Raw genomic sequence first — 15063 nt, forward strand, 5'->3', positions numbered from 1 at the left:
GTCTGGTCTTCCTCAAGAACCTTTCTGTCAGTTTACATTTTTCCTTTGATTGGGCCATACTTTTTTGTTTCTTTGTATGCTTTGTGATTTTGTTGTTGTTGAAAAGTAACATTGTAATTTTAGAAATTACTTTCTTGCTCTTTTCCAGATTTTTCTGTTTTTGATTGTTGAAGGCTATAGTTACCCATATGAATTTCAATCTGCTTTTGTTTTTGCAAGGTATTTCTTTTTTTTATGTTTTATTTTATTTTTTAACTTTACAATATTGTATTGGTTTTGCCATATATCAAAATGAATCTGCCATAGGTATACATGTGTTCCCCATTCTGAACCCTCCTCCCACCTCCCTCCCCATACCATCCCTCTGGGTCATCCCAGCACACCAGCCCCAAGCATCCAGTATTATGCATGGAACCTGGGCTGGCAACTCGTTTCATATATGATATTATACATGTTTCAATGCCATTCTCCCAAGTCATCCCACCCTCTCCCTCTCCCATAGAGTCCAAAAGACTGTTCTATACATCAGTGTCTCTTTTGCTGTCTCGTATACAGGGTTATTGTTACCATCTTTCTAAATTCCATATATATGTGTTAGTATACTGTATTGGTGTTTTTTCTTTCTGGCTTACTTCACTCTGTATAATAGGCTTCAGTTTCATCCACCTCATTAGAACTGATTCAAATGTATTCTTTTTAATGGCTGAGTAATACTCCATTGTGTATATGTACCACAGCTTTCTTATCTATTCATCTGCTGATGGACATCTAGGTTGCTTCCATGTCCTGGCTATTATAAACAGTGCTGCGATGAACACTGGGGTACACGTGTCTCTTTATCGTCTGTGGTCACTGAATTTTCTGTTCTTTTAGCTTGTGTTCAGTTAGTGTTTTGACAGACTGTTCCTTGAAAGCTGGGAAGAAAAAAAAAACAACCAAAACCTCCCAAGCAACCACCTTTCCCAGTCTTTGCAAATTGACACAGAGCTAGAGTTATTCTTTAGGACTTAGCACGCCCATGTTCAGTTGCCCTAGCCTTCGTATCCTGCCAGAGATCAGCTCCAGCAGCCAGGGAATCAACCTGAAGAGATGGGTGGTGTCGGCGAGTCATGATGCAGCCTCTCATTTTTCTTGGACTGCATAACTTTATTTCAAGCTTAAGATTCTTTTTATACTTTAACAAAAGCATTAGGTCAGAGTTTGACATTTTCAATTTGCCTTCACCCAGATTTATTGTCTCCATAAATCATTGTTGCCCTTCAAACAGAGTTTCTGCTCCAGTGGTTCTCTCAGAATAGTGTTTACTTTAACTCGTGATTACATTGTAACTCATGCTTAAGTCTGGGCTGCATACAAACCTCAGCATATTTCTTATCTTTCTAAGTCCTGTTTGCCCCTAGTATCTTAAGCTCACTATTTCTTAAAAAGGGCTTCTAGCTATTAATATCTCTAAAGTTCCTAATCTCTATACACTATAGTAGAATATGCTAACATTACAACATTCCTTAAATCTTTAGCTTCTAACTATTTTAATTATTCCTAAGCCCTAAATTCATTAAACTCCTTTGCCATAAACACTTTCCTCACAAATAGGCTTCAGATAGCAATCCCTCCCATGGCCTCAAGCTGCGGCCTATGTACTCATCCTGGAACACTCTTTTGTAAAAGTCCTTGAACAAATGTCAATGATTAACTTTATGAATTATTCTCTGAGCACAGCTGCAGAAGGCTTTGTGCCTTCTCATGCTCCTCTCAAGAATGATAAGCACCTTATTCTTTTCAGTCAACTCAGCCGAGGAGAGGAAAAAACAAGTCAGAATCACAAGGCCTAACTCCTTCATCCCGAGTCCGTGCCTGCGGGACAAAGAGAGGGAGTTGGGGCCATGCCTCCATTTTGTCAGTAATGCCTAACGTGGCTCTCGACAGTATCCTGCTTGCACTGCATGTAGAGATCAACTACAACATACAAGCTTAGGTCTTCTGAGGTCTTTCTTAGGAATGCAACCTATCCTGGGTATGTGTATGACTTTCTAAATTCCCTAGTGTACACAAGTATTTTTGGTTAATACCCCAAAAAAGAAACTCTATCCCCAACATTTTTCCCCAGGCTTTAGGTAACCTATTGTATGTCTGTAAGTAATCTTTTGCCCAGGTAGCTATGGGTTTTTCTTTGGTCTTAAAATGTTTTTGAACAATGCCTACTGGTTTTCTGCCTGGACTGAATTCTTTTTGATTTGCAATATTATGTTAATTTCAGACATATAACATAATTTGATATTTGTATATATTTCAAAACTATGAACAAGATGTGATTTTTCCAGCAGGTTTTACTCTCTCCCCCCTCTCACCCATGTTTTATAGAAATCATTTTAATGGTTTATTTACATGTTGAATATTGATACTTTTTCTATTCTTAAAAAATGGAATGCTAATAAGTTAGACTTGCTTGAAGTATTCAGGTTATTTTGTTGTTGCAATATCAAAAGTAATTTGTGAGAACAGTAGCTCTTGACCTGTAGAAGAGCTGTAATTGAAGAATGACCATGTGTGAGGCCCTGAAGGTACCATCCTTTTATTAGGTCATATAATTCCAGTGCTCTTTTTATATCATTTTAGAGGTGATGAATGATAGTCAACAAAGGGTTATATGTGGAAGGTAGATGGAGTGATTTATTCAATGGAACACTGAAAATGGTTGAGACTTTTTACCTGGCTTTGAGCCCACTGCAATAAATGACAGTGGACTTGTTTTGTCTTTTATTGCAGGTTTTATCATCTCGTTTTAGGTTGCCTATTTCAGCACTTCTTTATATAAATTCTTTGTTCATTGGTGGAACAATGCCACTTCTCTTGTTTCAGGGCAGCTCAGCCTGAGTCCTCAGCCTGCAGCACTGTCCATGGTCATTATGGAGGGATGCTTTGGGTACATGTACTTCTCAAGATGTTGACAGTCTTATGCCACCTGTTCAGTAAACAGAACCACTTCCCTTCCATTTATAACCCTGATAACTGTCTTCTCTGGCTTTAATGGAAACTATTTAATGCTGATCTCTTACATTCTCACTTATCTCTTGTGTCATATGTTTCTCTTTCTTGGATTCTGCTGTTTTGATAGTGTATATTCTGGAATAATTTTATAAAACAGGCTCAGGGATGTATGGTTTTTAATTTTATCATATACTTGTTTTTCTTTGTTGTATAAATGGCTTTTTGGCTGGCTATATAATTCTTGGCAGGAAAAAAAAAGTTACTGTCTTCAGAAAATTGTAAGCATCTCTCTCTCTTCCTTTCCTCTGTTACTGATTTCTGCTGAGGATGAATCAGGTATCAGTTTGATTCTCATTTCTTTGCAGTCAGTCATTACTTGTTTACTTTCATAGAAGTTTAAGGATTTTTAATTGTATTTCAGAAATTTCATCAGGTGGAGCTACATACACATTTTTATTTTTTTCCAGAAACCATCCTTTGTATTCAGTGTGTCTTTTAAATCTGAAGATTCATCTATCTCTTTGGGCATATGTGCTGTTATTTCTTTTCTTCTTTCCTTTATCCTATGTGGTCTGTCCTAGAATTTCATTTAGAGTGGTATTTATCTCTGAATTCATTCACATTTTATAAACTCATTATTTTCTGATTTTTGTTTTGAGAGACAATTTTGTATTCTTTGTCAAGTTCATTTTCTAGTAACCTTTTGAGAGCATTTATCTTATGTTTCCACAATTTAAGCAAATATGAACATTTCCAAGTACTCTTTTTTCTCTCTGATGGATTCTTATGGACAGCTGTTCTCACTTTATGTGGAAGCAATATTCTTTTGAATACCTTTGCATATCCTTTTTTTGGCCATGCCACACAGCTTGTGGGATAGTAGTTCCCTAACCAGGGATTGAACTCAGCCACAGCAGTGAAAGCACTGAGTCCTAACCCCTGGATCACCAGAGAAGTCCCTCTTTGAGGATTTTGTTTAGAATATTTCACTGCTGCTGCTGCTGCTAAGTCGCTTCAGTCGTGTCTGACTCTGTGCAACCCCATAGACGGCAGCCCACCAGGCTCCCCCGTCCCTGGGATTCTCCAAGCAAGAACACTGGAGTGGGTTGCAATTTCCTTCTCCAATGCATGAAAGTGAAAAGTGAAAGTGAAAAGTGAAAGTGAAGTCGCTCAGTCGTGTCCGACTCTTCGCAACCCCATGGACTGCAGCCTACCAGGGTCCTCCATCCATGGGATTTTCCAGGCAAGAGTACTGGAGTGGGGTGCCATTGCCTTCTCTGAGAATATTTCACTACTTACCCTTATTTTTGTACTTCCCCCCTCCCTTACTCTTCAATCATTCTGTTCATTCTGATGGCTTACTTTTAATGCTTTGGTTCTCCCTACTTGTTTGATGTCATCATTTTCTTTTCATATTTCTCTATGAAGATCTAGTTTGATTAGCTTCGGTAACTATGGCAAAGTAAATGGATAGTTAAGGATGTAGATGTGGATGTTTCTTACCACAAGGTTCTGTAGGTAATGGCTAGGGATAGACACAGAGGACTTTCCTTCAGGCCAGGCAGGCAAGCAGGAGGTCCCCCTTCAGTTTCTGAAATGGAGGGTGATGTGTCCTGGAATCAGAGCACCAAGGTCTGTTGGTTTGTTCTTTTTAATGACTCTGTTTCTGTCTGGTTATATCTGTTCATATATTTGTTTGGATTCCAGATATAAGTGAAATCATACATTATTTGTCTTTCTCTGTATTGTTTATTTCACTTGGCACCCACTTGGTACATCCATGTTCTTCTCTCACTTGTTTCACTTGGTACTCTCTAGGTACATCCATGTTACCACTCTAATGACAGAGAGTGGAGAGGAACTCAGGAGCCTCTCATTAAGGGTGGTAAAGGAGAGTTAAAAAGCTGGCTTGAAACTCAACATTCAAAAAACTAAGATCATGGCATCCAGTCCCATCACCTCATGGCAAATAGAAGAGGAAAAGGTGGAAGCAGTAACAGATTTTATTTTCTTGGGCTCCAAAATCACTATCAGTTCAGTTCAGTTCAGTCGCTCAGTCGTGTCCGACTCTTTGCGACTCCATGAATCGCAGCACGCCAGGCCTCCCTGTCCATCACTGTCTCCCGGAGTTCACTCAAAATCACTATGGACAGTGACTATAACCACAAAATTTAAAAACTGTGTACTTCTTGGAAGGAAAGCTATGACAAACCTAGACAGCATATTAAAAAGCAGAGATATCACTTTGCTGACAAAAATCCATACAGTCAAAGCTATGGTTTTTCCAGTGGTCATATATGGATGTGAGATGTGGGCCATAAAGAAGGGTGAGGGATGAAGAACTGATGCTTTCGAATTGTGGTGCTGGAGACTCTTGAGAGTCCCTTGGACTGCAAGGAGATCAAACCAGTCAATCCTAAAGGAAATCAACTCTGAATATTAACTGGAAGGACTGTTGCTGCAGCTCCAATACTTTGGCCACCTGATGCAAACCCCCGACTCACTGAAAAAAGACCCTGATGCTGGGAAAGATTGAAGGCAAGGTGGGGGTGGGAGCACAGGGTGATATGGTTGAATGGCATCACCGACTCAATGGACATGAATTTGAGCAAACTCCAGGAGATAGTGTAGGACAGGGGAGCCTGGCATGCTGCAGTCCACAGGGTCAGAAAGAGTCAGACATGACTTAGCAACTGAACCACAACATTATGGGGGACTGAAGTTTGAAAGAGTTTTATTTCTTAGTTAACTTTGGGCAGAATTATCCATATTGTCCATATATGCTCATCCCTTGGTATCTGCTGGGGGTTGGTTCTAGATACCTCCCAAAGATATCAAAATCTGCAGATGCACAAGTTCCATACATAAAATAGTGTAATATTTGCATATAACCTACTCACATCATGCCATGTACTTTAAAATTTTTCCCACTTTTACTGAGATGTGATTGACATATAGCACCTACGTTTAAGGTGTACAATATAATGATTTGACTTACATCATGAAATGATTACCACAGTGAGCTGAGTGAATATCCATCATCTCATGGATACAACACTAAAGGAACAGGAAAAAAATGTTTTTCCTTTTGATGAGAACTCAGGACTGTCTGCTCTCAACTTTCATTTAATAATGTGTAGCAGTGTAAATTATCTTTATCAGCTGTACTTAATCCATAGTACTTATTTATAACTGAAAGTTTTTACATTTTATCTACCTTCATCTAATTCCTCCCTCCCCAACCGCTGCCACTTGGTAGCCAGAAATTGTTCTATTTTTCTACTGGCCATCTGTATGTTTTCTTTAGAAAAATGTCTGTTCAAGTCCCTGCCCATTTTTAACTGTTTTTTTGTTTGTTTTTTTTTTTTTATGTCAAGCTGTATGAGTTCTTTATATACACTGGATATTAACCCCTTATTGTATATTTATTTACAGATGTCTTTTCCCATTCACTAGGCCGCCTTTTCATTTTGTTGATAGTTTTCTTCAATGTACAAATGCTTTTTAGTCTCATCTAGTCCCTACCTGGTAGTTTTTGTTTTTGTTTCCCTTATTTAAGTAGAATGTCCAAAACATTGCTAAAGTATTAGTCGCTCAGTTGTGTCCGACTTTTTGTGACCCCATGGACTGTAGCCCGCCGGGCTCCTCTGTCCATGGGATTCTCTAGGCAAAAATACTGGAGTGGGTTGCCATTTCTTCCTCCAGGGGACCTTCCCAACTGTACATAAAGGAGACTTCATTAATGTGCATTAGAGGATACCCCAGGTTAACTGTCATAGAAAACTGTCTCTTGAGCCTTTAGAGTCTATACCAATTCTACACCTCTAGTTGGCCGACTGTTTCTTTATTTAGGTTTTAAGGTGAATGACCTGGGGCTATTTGTTTCCATCAACCTGACTGCGAATCTAAAGGCACAGTTGAAATGTCTATTTTTCTTGCCATCCTCAGAAGAGATTGCTGCAGATCTACTCTATGATTCTCATTCTTTTCAGCTTACAATACAAATAGCTTATTATATTTTGCAACCTATGTCTTATAAAAAAGCAGTGCTGAAAAATTAAACAGAAGAATATTCAGTTGCCATGTAGGCTACGAAAATGATTTGCTGGTGGTCATTTTTAAGCTTGATTCTAAATAGATTTATGAAGAATGACACTTGGAAGACGTGGTTCAAATTTTGCTATTTAAGGTATCTTGAAATTATAGGCTCATTCTCCCTAAAATTTCAAAAAGCATAGAGCTTAGGCTCTTAAGGGTATAGCAGCGATAAAAGCTTTCATAGTCATTTATAAAAAGCAACACCTCATAGTTTTCTGTCTCCAATGGCTCTCTAATATACTTGTAGAAGGAAGGCAACAGAAAACCAAGAATAAAAATAGCTGAGCTCTCCAAAATTGGGCTTCCTGCTTACTTTCCCTGTTCAAAGAAAAGAGGAGACACCATCTTGCAATAGAGGCTTCATAGACAACTGGGCTTCTCCAGTGACAGTCAACATTTGATGCCCCGTATCTCTTGGTTCTTCTTGTTGCCGATGGTCAGCCTGGCGATGGTACTAAGACTAATGTTAAAGAGAAGGTAGTGCCCATAGGTCTTAGGGGGTCAGGGGTTATTAGCTTTTTCTTTTTGGACATGGCTTGTGGAATCTTAGTTCCCTGACCAGGGTTTGAACCCAGGCCCCCTGCCATGGAAGCACAGAGTCCTAACCACAGGACTACCAAGGAAGTTCCCTGCCTGTGTTTTCTAGAAGTTTTATGGTTTCAGGCCTTACATTTAAGTCTTTAATCCATTTTGAGTTTTACTTTTTATGGTGTGCGCATGTAGTCCAGTTTTCCCAGCACGATTTGTTGAAGCTGTCATTCCCCCATTATATATTCTTGCCTCCTTTGTGATAGATCCTCTCATATACTTTAAATTGTCTCTAGATTACTTATAATACCAAATATGATGTAAATACTATTTAAATAGTATGTAGTTGTAAATAGTTGCTGGTATGTGACAAATTCAGTTTTGCCTTTTGGAACTTTCTAGTTTTTTTCCCCCAAATATTTCAGTTCATAGTTGGTTTAATCTGTGGATGTGGACCCTGTACATATGGAGGGCCAACTATATAGAGAGAGCTTTAAGTGTCCAACTTCATAGAATGGCTGCTCTTCAACTTTGGTCTTCACTAACTGCTGGATCTCCACAGAGTAAGGGGGACACTAAAATGCCCTAGCAGTCAACTGTCAGTTATTTTGCCATTCGTCTTACCACCTATGCTGACCCTTAGCCCTGGTTGGAGGGCTTAGAGCTTGGTGGTCACTGGCTGTGGTTGGAAGCTTACACATCTGTGCTTATATAAATTACAGGTACCATGCTTGTAGTTTCTGTCTAATACTATCTGCTCATATAATCTAGAAGTTGAATAAAATTATCTTCCAGTACATTCTGTTATTTGCACATTTATTTTTATTGTTTCTTCCACTTATATTGCTGGAGGCATCAGCGGCTTCAGAAGTAGATGTGTTTTAAGTCTGCCATCTTTAATTGGAAGTGTCAGTTATTTGTGAAACTGTGCTACTTGTGAAATTGTTACTTATTATTTCCTATTATTCTCCTGTAATTTGGTTCTTTTCTTACATTTCAAAAAATTTCTTCTTGGCTTTCATAGCCTATTTTTCTTTTTTTCTAGCCTATTTTTCTTTTTTCTATCAGCCACTCAAATATTGGCATTCCTTCATATTCTGTGCTGGCATTTCTTTCTTTCCTTATCTCCTCTGTGACCATCTGATTCACTCTGGTGACCCCAGTGACATGGAGTTGCCATTTTCACCCAAGTTTTTTTTAATACTAGAGCTCTCTCATCTTTTCCAGAACCATCTATCCAAACTTCCAGTTGATATTCCACTTTTTTGTTGTGTTTATTTGGTGTACTCTATGTCTGTTTCATTTCACTGTATGTCTACCCTGCTCTTCCTTTTGTTTCCCCAGACTTGACAAGAGGCTTCCAGAACCTCTAACATAGATCATGCCGACCCTCGGAGAGTAACTCTTCCTCTCTTCCTCTGTTCACCAAGCTGTCTGTTTAGCCTCTCTGCTGCTGCTGCCTCCTTACTGTAGGCGATCCAGCTCCAACAGTGCCTCCAGTGCAGTCTCCACCCTACTTTAGGATCACTGCTTCCTCAGCAACAGTTAGTTTAAGTGATACTGAATTGTGTATTCCATTTCACCATTGGCTTCCTGCTATTCACAGCAATGACCTGGGGTGAGTAGAGGTAGGGGAGAGAGGGAGGCTGTGCCCCAAGGGAGTGTGCAAGATAACTGTGTGTATGTCACATACTGTCTATTCTTTAGGACACAGGAAGAAAGTACTAGCTTGTTTGTTTAGATTTTTATCTGAAAAGTAAGAACAGAATTGAGTTCTTATATGTGAATTGATAATATTTAATTTATAGAGAAATAAAACTAGCGGTTGCTCAAGAATTTTATGGATTAGGTTGAGTGATGAAATATCTGGAGATCACCAACAGAATTTAAGCCAAATATAGTCCCTGGTTTCCTTCCCCCAAACCCTCTCCCCCTGCTTCTACAGCCTTCATCTCATCACAGCTTCAGACTTGCTCTTCTGTCCTGCTGTGCAGTCCATTGGCTTGCTACACATTTTCTTTTCCAGCAGTTTTGCCATATATTTGCAAAGAAACTGCTATTTCTATATAAGCACTGAAAGTGTTATCTGCTTATTGAAATCCAGGGTGCTGACACTCTCACATGGACTTGCATAGCATCTCTTTATGATCTCTGTCGGCATTGCATGTATTTGTGATATGAATCCTTTAAGTTATATGGTAGGTATGTCTTGATATGTTTCCTTATAAGTTTAGACCAGGAAGACTAAATTATTCAACTTGGAATTCTCAAAAACTAGGACAATTTCAGTCATATAAAGGCATGAGGATATTTTTCCATTAAGTAATAAACCAATTTGCCAACGGTATCTCTACTGTGGTTTCTTTTGTTTAATCACAAAGTGTAATACTATACACATTTTAACTCCAAAGTGTAAGCTACAAAGTAAAGATCCTTTGTTAACATTTTTACAGGAAAATGGTAAGAATTAGTCTTTAAATTCTTTTTCTTCCCCCACATCAATCACCTGATTCTCACCCCTGGAGATTGAGCCAAAGTGTGGTTTTCTAGGGATTACTGTCATTCAGGGATGTGACTGTGGGTTTCACTCAGGAGGAGTGGCAACACCTGGATCCAGCTCAGAGGATGCTGTATAGGGATGTGATGCTAGAGAACTACAGCCACCTCATCTCAGTGGGTGGGTAGCACTTATTTCCCACGTAGACTCCCAGTGTACATATCCTTTCTTACTTATAGAAACTTGTGGGATTTTTGTAGACTAAAATAATACTTAGGTTTGGGATTTAGAGACCAAGGTCAGTTTATCCCTTTTGAGTACCAGAAAGAATGTGTTGTCCTCTACTCACGCCAAGTCATATCCAACTCTTTGTGACCCCATGGACAATAGTCCCCCAGGCTCTGTCCATGTAATTCTCCAGGTAAGAACACTGGAATGGGTTGCCATTCCCTTCTCCAGGGGATCATCCCAACCCAGGAATCAAACCCGGATCTCCCACATTGCAGGTTGATTCTTTACTTTCTGAGCCACCAGGGGAGCCACCTCTGCCCCATAATAGGATTAAATGAGCCTTCTTTAATTGTATATTCTTTGAAGTACACTGTCATGTTCCTTCAAAGGCTCTGTCCAATTTATTTCAAGTCATATAATCCTCATTAACAGGGTACTGTATCCCTAAGCCAGAAGTGATCCTCAAATTGGAGCAAGGAGAGGAGCCATGGATATTGGAGGAAGAGTGCTCAAGTCAGTGTCCCACATGGGAGAGTCAGTGGGAGTATAAGCCCCGTGCTGTTTAGGAGAAAATAAGATCACAAATCGTTAGTTCAGAGATTAAGACCGTTGAAAGGGTCTTCAGGAATCATGTTTTTGTGGCTTTGGACCTTTGGAATGCACATTAACATGGCTCAAGTATTCAGTGTCATTGAATCATGCATATCTTCCCAGTGTCAAAATGGTGGTATCTTTTAAGGTATAAATTATATATTGAGTTAAATGCAAATGTTTAAGCATTCAAGTAAATAAAATAGTCTATACAGAGACACCCATATGTCAATCATGATGAACATATGGAACAATTTTTTAATCACCCCAGAAGGCCCCCTGGTGTTGTCCTCCCAGTAACATTGCTCCCCCTTCTATTAGCATAGATCAAGTTTGCCTGTTTTTAACTTCAGATAATTGTAGTCATACAGTATGTACTATATGTAAATCTACGTGCACTATGTATATATTATATAATGTGTCTGCCTTCTTTGGATCAGCACTGTGTGTGTCATTCATGCCGTGTATCAGTAATTTATTGCTTTGCAGTGTTCCATTGTGACTATCCCAGAACTTGTCCCTCCATTCTGTTACTGAAACATAGTTGGGGTACATATTTGAAACATACTTGTTTTAAAAGATTTATTTTGAATTTTTCAGTATTTGAAAAATAGTACTACACTTTTTAACTAGTTGATTTACAGTATTAGTTTCAGGTGAACAACATAGTAATTCAATATTTTTGCAAATTATACTCCATTATAAGTTATTACAAGACAATGCATATAATTCTCTGTGCTATACAGTATATCCTTGTTGCTTATCTGTTTTATACATAACAGTTTGTATCTCTTAAACCAAACCCCTAATTTGTCCCTCCACCCTTCAGTCTCCCCTTAAGCAACTGTAAGTTTGTTTCCTGTTTTGCATATACACTTATTTTCATAAGATGAGTCAAGAGAACATTGTTTCTTGATGATTTTTACAATAAATTCTTTGGTGTTTGGAAAATTTCACCACTGAAGCCATTTGGGTCTGAAGTTGTGGAGATTTTCAGAGTGTTAAATTGTAGATATTTATTTTTGTCAATATCATAAATACAGTACATACAGTTTCTGGAACAGAATAATGATGAATTATATTTTCTTAATATGAACTACTATGTGGTCTGATGTACCTGCTCTCTTGGTGCAATGAGAGAAAAGCCAGGAGTCCTACTAAAGTTGGTATTGCAGGTGAAGAACACTAACAATGAATCTGAGCAATGTTCTGTAGAAGGGACAGGTAGCGCTCCCTCTCCTGAGAGACGAGAGAGAAGATTTGGAGATCTTTCTCTTAACTTTTTGGTAGACAAATTTCTTCAGGGAAAAAGAAGAAAAAAAAGAACACTTTGTCTCCAGCCTTATACCAAAGATTGCATCAGGGTCCCAGGTTTCAGCACCCCCACTGAAATGGAAATCTCTCTAGCATTCTATCCATATGTAATAAATTACTCTCCAAAATTTAGGTTCCAAATTTTGTTAATATTCGCTCACAAAGTTCTAACTGCAGCAAAGTAAAATTATATTTTGTGGAATCCCACAGTGCCACTCATTTTACTTCTCCATAGGTGACTTCAGGCCAATTTTTCTATATAATGAGCCATTTCTCATTTTGTTTTAGCCTTTAAAATGAAGGTTTTACCTGGCCTAGCTGTACCCAGGTGAAGCAGGATACATTAGTATTTTGCCCACATTGTGCCTTGAACTGCAATGAAGTCAGTGCCACATTTTGCTATACATACAATTCTGGCCAAATGAAGCTGGTTTAAATGCCGTCTAGGCTGAGGCAGGGTCATGAATCTCTTCAGCTAAATTCAAGAACAAATTTCACACCTCTTTCTAATGGAGTAACCACACTATAGGAAAACTGCTTACAGACTGCATGTCTGAGGTTTCTTTCAGTATCAGGGGCTTGCACAAATATTTGAACATTCTGATAACTATCCCTGTTATCAGAGGGCTCACACTTAAAGGACAAATTAATGCCAGATTTTCACACACACAAACATAATCCCAGATTATGCTTGTTTTTTTTTTTTTTTACAGGTTGTCTGGTAGATTCCAAGTGATCCACCCAAAAGTAGGTGCATTAGGCTAGAGACCCATTATCAGCTTCTAATGGGTCAGGCAACAGATTTCAATGGGAACTCATTAGAAAACTCTATTACTTTTCCAAAAGGCATCTCCCAAAGTAGCTCCATCTGAAGACCACCTTGGTCATGTGGTCTCCTTTGTATACTACCTTCCCTGACAACCTAAGCCTTTTAATGCCCCCAAAGGCAAAAATTATCCATCACGGGAACTTGTTCTGTCTCCGGTAGTATAAGATTCTAGGCATGAACACTAAATTTTCACCCACAAAAACTTCTTTCCCTGATTAAGATGACTTTCTCTAGGGTTTAGGACAAACTAATTTATACCATATAGTCTGATGCAGTATCCACAAAACAACACAAGCTGTTTTTAAAAATTACCCTTTTGAGTGATGTCACTATGGTTATAGTTGAGATATTTGTTTTGTTATTTGCCTTCAATCTACAAGCAGTAAAATCTGTAAACCACCAAATTCCTCTGCCCAACACAACAGGACACCAGACAGTCCCATACACCTATACATCTAAAGGTGGGTGGGCTGGAACACACAGAGAAGACAGAACTAGGGGAACAGTGAGGAGTGGATGACAGTAGATGAAAAAGCAATTTATGGGGTTAAACAGCTGGGCTTACCTGGAGAAATGTATATTCATTCAATGTTTGTAAAATGATGGCTAAAAAACTGTCTCAATGATACTTAAACCCTTCAGAACCAACAAAAATTATTTTCCGAAGTATACAAACATCTCACACAACTCAACAAAAAATTGGCTGAAGAGCTAAATAGATCTCTCTCCTAAGAATATATCCAGATGGCCAATAGGCACATGAAAAGATGCTCAACATTGCTCATTATTAGGGAAATACAAATCAAAACTACAATGAGGTGTTACCTCACACCACAGAATGGCTACCATCAAAAAGTCTACAAACAATAAATGCTGGAGAGGGTGTGGAGAAAAGGGAACCCTCCTACACTGCTGGTGCAACTATACATTGATACAGCCCCTATGGGGAACAGTATGGACGTTCCTTAAAAAATAAAACTACCCTATGATCCAGCAATCCCACTCCTGAGCATGTATTCAGAGAAAACTGTAATTCAAAAAGAAACAGGTACCCCAGTGTTCACTGCAGCAATATTTATAATAGTCAAGACTATTATAAATAGTCTTCCAACCTGAATGTCCATCAACAGAGAAATGGATAAAGATGTGATACATATATACAATGAAATATTCAGTTCAGTTCAGTTGCTCAGTTGTGTCCGACTCTTTGGGACCCCATGAATCACAGCACGCCAGGCCTCCCTGTCCATCACCAACTCCCGAAGTTCACTCAAACTCACATCCATCGAGTCAGTGGTGCCATCCAGCCATCTCCTCTGTCGTCCCTTTTTCCTCCTGCCCCCAATCCCTCCCAGCATCAGAGTCGTTTCCAATGAGTCAACTCCTCACATGAGGTGGCCAAAGATTACTCAGCCATAAAAAAGAAGGGAAATAACCACTTTTAGGAATATGGATGGACCTAGATATTATCATGGCACCCCACTCCAGTACTCTTGCCTGGAAAATCCCATGGATGGAGGACCCTGGTAGGCTGCAGTCCGTGGGGTCGCTAAGAGTCAGACACGACTGAGCGACTTCACTTTCACTTTTCACTTTCACGCATTGGAGAAGGAAATGGCAACCCACTCCAGTGTTCTTGCCTGGAGAATCCCAGGGACAGGGGAGCCTGGTGGGCCGCCGTCTATGGGGTCGCAGAGTCGGACACAACTGAAGCGACTTAGCAGCAGCAGATATTATCATATTAAGTAAGTCAGGAAGACAAACACCATATGATACCACTTTTGTTCAGAATCTAAAATACAACACCAACAAGCTTATCTATGAAACAGACGCAGAGAACATACTTGTGACTGCCAAAGGCTAGAGGGATAGGGAAGGGATGCATTGGAAGTTTTGACTTAGCATATAGAAACTGTTATATGTAGAATAAATAACAAGGTCCTATATTCAGTATGCTGTAATAAACTACAATGGAAATGAATATGAA

General features: G+C 39.1%; 1 protein-coding gene across 7 annotated transcripts in view; it reads left to right on the top strand.

Annotated features, from left to right (window-relative positions):
* The window catches only part of LOC104970913 (zinc finger protein 37A), a 35774-nt gene that overhangs the window by 16880 nt on the left and 3831 nt on the right, over positions 1–15063 (top strand). For 2 of the 7 annotated variants that reach the window (XM_010820461.4, XM_010820463.4), the window contains exon 3: positions 10165–10291. The exons of 1 other annotated variant lie outside the window; for it this stretch is intronic. In XM_010820461.4, the coding sequence (XP_010818763.1) occupies positions 10165–10291 (127 nt within the window). Of the gene's footprint in view, positions 1–8958; positions 9233–10139; positions 10292–15063 lie in introns of those variants that run through there. 4 more of the 7 variants (XM_024986855.2, XM_010820462.4, XM_059882655.1 and 1 more) reach the window with 4 other exon arrangements.

This window comes from Bos taurus, chromosome 28, assembly GCF_002263795.3.
Source record: "Bos taurus isolate L1 Dominette 01449 registration number 42190680 breed Hereford chromosome 28, ARS-UCD2.0, whole genome shotgun sequence".
Lineage (NCBI taxonomy): Eukaryota > Metazoa > Chordata > Mammalia > Artiodactyla > Bovidae > Bos > Bos taurus.